General features: G+C 35.6%; 1 protein-coding gene across 2 annotated transcripts in view; it reads right to left on the bottom strand.

Moving 5' to 3' along the window:
* Positions 1-3,234, bottom strand: part of LOC134821811 (MDS1 and EVI1 complex locus protein EVI1-B-like) — a 4,463-nt gene extending 1,229 nt beyond the window's left edge. The window contains exons 1-5 of one of the 2 annotated variants that reach the window (XM_063832598.1): positions 3,017-3,234; positions 2,741-2,861; positions 2,173-2,550; positions 1,404-1,465; positions 407-1,066 (exon numbers count right to left, since the gene is read on the bottom strand). In XM_063832598.1, coding sequence (XP_063688668.1) covers positions 513-1,066; positions 1,404-1,465; positions 2,173-2,550; positions 2,741-2,861; positions 3,017-3,155 — 1,254 coding nt within the window. In that variant the 5' untranslated portion in view covers positions 3,156-3,234 and the 3' untranslated portion in view covers positions 407-512. Of the gene's footprint in view, positions 1-406; positions 1,067-1,403; positions 1,466-2,172; positions 2,551-2,740; positions 2,862-3,016 lie in introns of those variants that run through there. The other variant, XM_063832599.1, reaches the window with a different exon arrangement.
* Between the last annotated feature and the right edge of the window lie 2,690 nt (positions 3,235-5,924).

Here is a 5,924-nt window from a genome sequence, read left to right as displayed (position 1 = left end):
ACATCGTTTTTACAACATGAAATTAACTTTTATAGATACAGTAAATTATATCATCTTTTAATTTATACTGTTCATCAATATAATTTACATAAATAAATTCAATAAGGACGCCCTATGATATGATATAAATAACTCCCAACAACTTAATTCATAACTTGATAATTACTGATATCTGGATATTATCCGGTTGGAAGAGACAAGGACAAGTGAAACAAGAAAGTTAGGAGTAAGGGCAAATTTTCGGCGTCAACGCCATCTTCAGGCTCAAATTATTTGTTATATAGTAGTGTTGAAAGTATTAAAAGTTTTAATACTTTCAACACTACTATATAACAAATAATTTGAGCCTGAAGATGGCGTTGACGCCGAAAATTTGCCCTTACTCCTAACTTCCTTGTTTCACTTGTCCTTGTCTCTTCCAACCGGATAATATCCAGATATCAGTATTTCAATCATGAGACTAATAAACAGCGAACTACTCCGCTATTTGAAACTTGATAATTCTCAATTTATTATTCTTGCAACGCTTCATCCTTGCAAGGTTCAGATTGAAATAATATTTGTGAAAGGTTTACATCATTTGGATCACTGCTTTCATTGTTAATATTAGTGAGGGTCTTGCTAGATTCACTTTTTTCACAGAATGATCTAGAACTATCAGAAAGTTCCTCTGCCTTAGAATCCCCTTTAAACACAAACGGATCATTAGAGATAGCGCTACTACTTGACTGAGTGTCCGCTATACTCTTTTCAATATCAAACATTTGGAAGCCAGCACTGCTAGGGCCACACTGCGCTAAGAGTTTATGGTAACTGTAAGGCAGATTGTTTATCCTTGCTCGATGGTTCTTTCCAAAGCACTTGTATTTTTCCACGAAGATGTTATAAGTTGCAAAGTCCTGGTGAAATTGGAGGAAGCACTCTTGCTGGCAAAGCCCAACGTCACATATGCTGCAACTCTTGCGGCGTATCTTGTGGCAGACTTTGCATCTCCTTTGTTTGCTCTTTAAAAGGTCATGACGGTTCCCTTTTGGGTCTACTTTAAACACATTTGAATCCCTTGAACCTAAAGTTACAAACAGATTAGGAATCAGGCCTGTGATTCTTGACTTTTAACACTAAACCACTAACAACTACATCTTTTTTTTGAAATGTGATTCCCATAAAATTTGATGAATTTGGGAAACAATTCAAGACGGGGTCCCGAAAAAAACTTATGTCTTTCGTGATATTAATATTATACTAATTATGTGTGAATTTTGATCGAGCAATCAATAATATTATCAATTCTTATTTTCTACATTTGCAAGATACACATGGCCATAACTGCCCTTGAAACTGAACGATAATGCAGTCAATAACTGAATCAAACAGTTTAGTAAAAAGTAAAGAAGAAGACTTACGCTCTGTAGGTTTTGATGAAAGTGATCTCTTGGATCCAGGGAGGAGAGATATGCTGTTGAGCCTGAATATAATTTTGTCACTTTGGTCTTCTGATACAACCATAAAAAATCATATTTTCACTATAGTACAATAACCTTCAATTAATAGCAGCTCTATCTGGTCTTAATGTGGTATCAAACAGTAGATGCAGTAAAAGTAGCAGTAATATGAAGAAAGTCCACAGTTCTTTTCTTCCGGAGAGGGTGAGACCATATTGGAACAAACTCCCCTCGGATGTCAAGAATTGTGGGACTGTGTTAAGTTTTAAAATAAGATTAGAGGCTTTCAAAAAAGAGACTATTTCAAACGGATCTGTAAATGATAGTCATTTTTCGTATGTTTCGTAAGTATTAGGAAAGATTGAGGGATTAAATTATGCTACTAATAAAGAAAGGCACAATGAATATCTTGTGTGTAATCCTCATGTTGCTAAAAAACGCTTGATCAACTTATATAGTAGTGGAAAATATGTAAATTATATTCATTTTAACTTGGTTGTTTAGGCCAATAGATTTAAGATAATTTTTAAACTTTAGTAGATATATTTTTGATGATGTGTGATGATGTTTGTGTCATTATATTTTGATTTGATTTGATTTATTCTATAATAATGGTTCAGAATATTTAACTAAGATAAATCATATGATTCAGAAAATCGGCTATCTGAGACTGATTTACTCTATTGAACCTATAATCAAGAGATAAAAATACATGCACTGATATACTTACAAATTTTCTGAATTTGCCATAGTTGCGCTCACACTGGTATCAAGTTGAATGTTTGACATGTCCAACATGGAGTAAGGTAACGCAGTAACAGATGGCTTAAAGTTCTGGTCATTTGATAGTTTTACTGATGGACTGATATTTTGATTGCTTAAAGAATCTGTAATAAGGTTTTCTGTTTCCATGGGCAGACTTGAGTTATTGAGTTCACTTGACAATATTGCACTGCTTTTTTGTTCATCAAGCAGAGTATTAGCAACTGATTCTATTTCTTTAGCAAGCTGAAATATTGCATCTTCTTGAGATGACAGAGTCTCTGGTTTACATGGTTGCAGCTCTGGAAGTGATTGAAAAGATGATGGATCTGGCTCTGCTTCAGTGCTGAAAAATATGATATTTGTATAATTTGTTGCTTTTTAAAACCATGGCAATACTATTATGAAGAACATGATGTACAGTTACAACACAAATATGCAAGTTTAAATACAGTTAACCCATCCAACCGCAACCCTTGCCTGCCTGTCCACAAATACACTTTTAAATGAACCAAAAACCTTACAAGTTAATTCACCTCTTCGATATGCTTTCTTCTTGTGACTCACTGTCTTCAGCTGTCTCAGCATCAAGCGTTTCTGTTGCTTGACCTTCACTTTCATAAGAAACAGCTTCAATGACAGGTGTTAACTGGTGAGCTGAAAAATTGTTTTACTTTTGAATATCAGTGGTATCAAAACAGCAAAGCAAGGCCAACACTTTCAATTATAATAACTTTAAAACATTAAAAGTTAGTCAAAATTACTGGCATGCTGATCAAAAAAGGCTTAATGTTAGGAGAATAAAATGTTACCTATTGATAGAACTCTAGAGGCTGTATCCAAAAGAAAAACAATGAATTCATCATCCGATCTTTGATGAAAGTTGAATTCTGATTTTTGCTTCCTGTAAAGATCCAATACTTCTTTCTGTGGAATGATGTAATCTACCATGTCCTGCTGTAGTTTAAAAGGATCATTAGTAATTTAAGTTTACTTTTAACTGACAAAATTATATTATAGTAGAGACCAAAGAATTGTCCATCTAGTATGCAACAAGGATTTATCCTTTAGACAAGGATTTAGATTCTCAAAACAAGAGCTAGAGAAATCAATGAAACTAATAAAATCAATGAAACTAATAAAATCAATGTTTTAGCTCATTTTACAAAGTCAAATATTCAAAACAATTAAAATTGTATAGTGCTCAATTTGTAAATGACTAGTTGATCTTTGCTATTGGAAGTTTGCCAAGGACTGGCAGCTAGCGGGGCAAGGAATGCACGGGCTTAGGGGCTTTTGTGCACACCATGCCAGAACACTAGCTCGGTACATTTTTGGAAACTAGAAGGACTGAAAACTAAAATTGTTTTTGATGGAGGTTGAGGCATGTTTTTGAGAGGGACTGTATAATAGCTTGTGGTAACAACAAGCCTTTACTTTAATAGGATGAAGTTTTGGTTTTAGGACAGGGAGAAGGCATTAAGAAAATTTGCTCTTTGTTAACAAGGCAGAGGATAAGCAATGTTGGTTATAATATGTATCAATATCTAGATCTTCGTTTATCAATTTTCACTAAATATTTTTAAAATTTTAATAGGGAGGGGAATTCATCAACTTTATTAAGTATCTATCAAAAATAAATCTTATCAATGTAATAGTTCAAAAATCATAAATCATAATCCTAAGTTAAAAACACTTTCTCACTACACTGCGCTCACACACGTTAGTAAGGCAAAGGAAAATGCCACCCAGCTAATTTTCAATTTCAAGATAATCATTTTGGATGTGTGGACCCTAGGGTAGACTTGGTGTCAAAATTTAAATTAGAGCATTCGAAATCTTTGTTTGTCCAATCAAGATCAGCATGGTTATGCTGGTTGAAGAGCAGTGATTGCTTCATCCTAGACTTCAGGCAGGCCACACTCAGACAGTAGTCACGTATACCAAGCTTAGGCACAATTACGTTCCAAATACGAGTCGTTCTGCTATTGAAGTTGTCAGGGGGGTCTGCTTGGCTTAGTATAAGGGTGGGTTTCCTACTTGAGCAGGTGAAATTTTCATGGAGGGAAATCGGAGCACGGAATTTCATGATTTTATAGAGCTCAAGGAAACAGTGGTAACTGTACAGGTTTTGGACGGCAAGTATTCCGTGTTCCTTGAACAAAGGTTTGGTGTGCTCTTTCAAGAAAAATTTTTTGTTCAGATTTTGGTTTTTAAACGGTCGAGCACGAGCACAGGTCTTAAATTTATCTAGGTATGCCTCCCTGTCGCCAAACAGTACCCTGAGACAATATTTTTGCGCTTTGAATACAGAACTTATACGAGTGTTGGCTGCCCCACCCCAAACCGTGATACAATAGGAGAGGTGTGATTCAAATAGACTGTAATACAACTGGCGGTGTAAGAAATCTGGGAGGGAGCAGCGTAGGCGGCAGAGAGTTGATGTTGCATGGCTGAGAGAATGCCTAAGTGATTTTATGTGTTCTTCCCAGGTCCGGTCAGCTTTTCGTCGATGACGACTCCCAGAAACTTAGCAGATGCAACTTGTTTTATTGGAAAGTTATCAATGGTTAGGGTATTATATTCAGAATTATTGTCAGTCTGGGAGGACGATGCTGGTTTAAAGTGAATGAAACAGCATTTAGACATGTTGACATGGAGTTTGTTTGCTCGCATGTAGGAAGATAAACTAGCTAAAAGAGAATTACCACGCATATGTGCCTCCTTTTTAGATTTCCCAGTCACAAATATATTGGTGTCATCAGCGAAGGTGACAAATGATCCCAGACTGGAGCAGTTGGCGATATCATTCATATATAGGAGAAATAAGAGAGGTCCGAGAATCCAACCCTGGGGGACTCCAAACTGTATTTTCAAGGCGTCAGATTTCTCACCAACCACTTCAGTATATTGTGATCTATTTGTTAAGTAACTTTTTATAAGATTATTTGCCACCCCACGTATCCCATAGCCCTGTAATTTTACAAGTAATGTACCATGATCTATTGTATCAAAAGCTTTGCTAAGGTCTATGAATATGCCTAAGACATGATGCTTAAGTTTTAGAGATTCAGTTATAAGGTTTACTGAGTAATTAACTGCATGTGAAGTAGAGTGTGACTGCCTGGGTGTCTTCCACGAACAGTTTATGGTGTACTTAAGAATGACTTAAGTACAAATTTAAGTACAACCCTTCGTTTGTCGTCCACGAACTGAGTCTTAAGTACAAATTTTTACTTAAGTCGCATGATTTAAGTTCCTACTTAAATATTTAAGTACGACTTTGGGAGTTAAACTTAGCGTGCACTTAAAGTTGCGTTAGCCTCCATATAATATGGTGCGTGTTGGAAGCGTAATTGTAATCGATACTTACTTAAGCCCCAAATTAACTTAAGAGTGGACTTAAATCAGGGAGATTTAAGTAAAAAGTTAAGACCAGTCCAAACCTCACTTAAGCTGTACTTAAGTCGAACTTAAATGTAAAATCGGATTTTGTGATAACTAAAAATAGTGATTGAGGAACAGTAAACAGTTTCGAGGGTTTTAAAAACATATAAACCGTAAATTTGGAGTGTTTTTCAATAAGCTGAAGGTCTTAGTAACAGTTATCTTCAGTCAATATTTACATGAACGAATCAATGACACATGTTCTAGCTTCCTGTCCCAATTTCAGGGCCCCTTTTTCACTGATGTCCTCGCGATGTCTGTATCTACAGGGTA

This window comes from Bolinopsis microptera, chromosome 10 (assembly GCF_026151205.1).
Source record: "Bolinopsis microptera isolate Bmic1 chromosome 10, MBARI_Bmic_1.0, whole genome shotgun sequence".
NCBI classification, from domain to species: Eukaryota; Metazoa; Ctenophora; class Tentaculata; order Lobata; family Bolinopsidae; genus Bolinopsis; species Bolinopsis microptera.
This window is presented reverse-complemented; position numbering and strand designations above follow the sequence as displayed.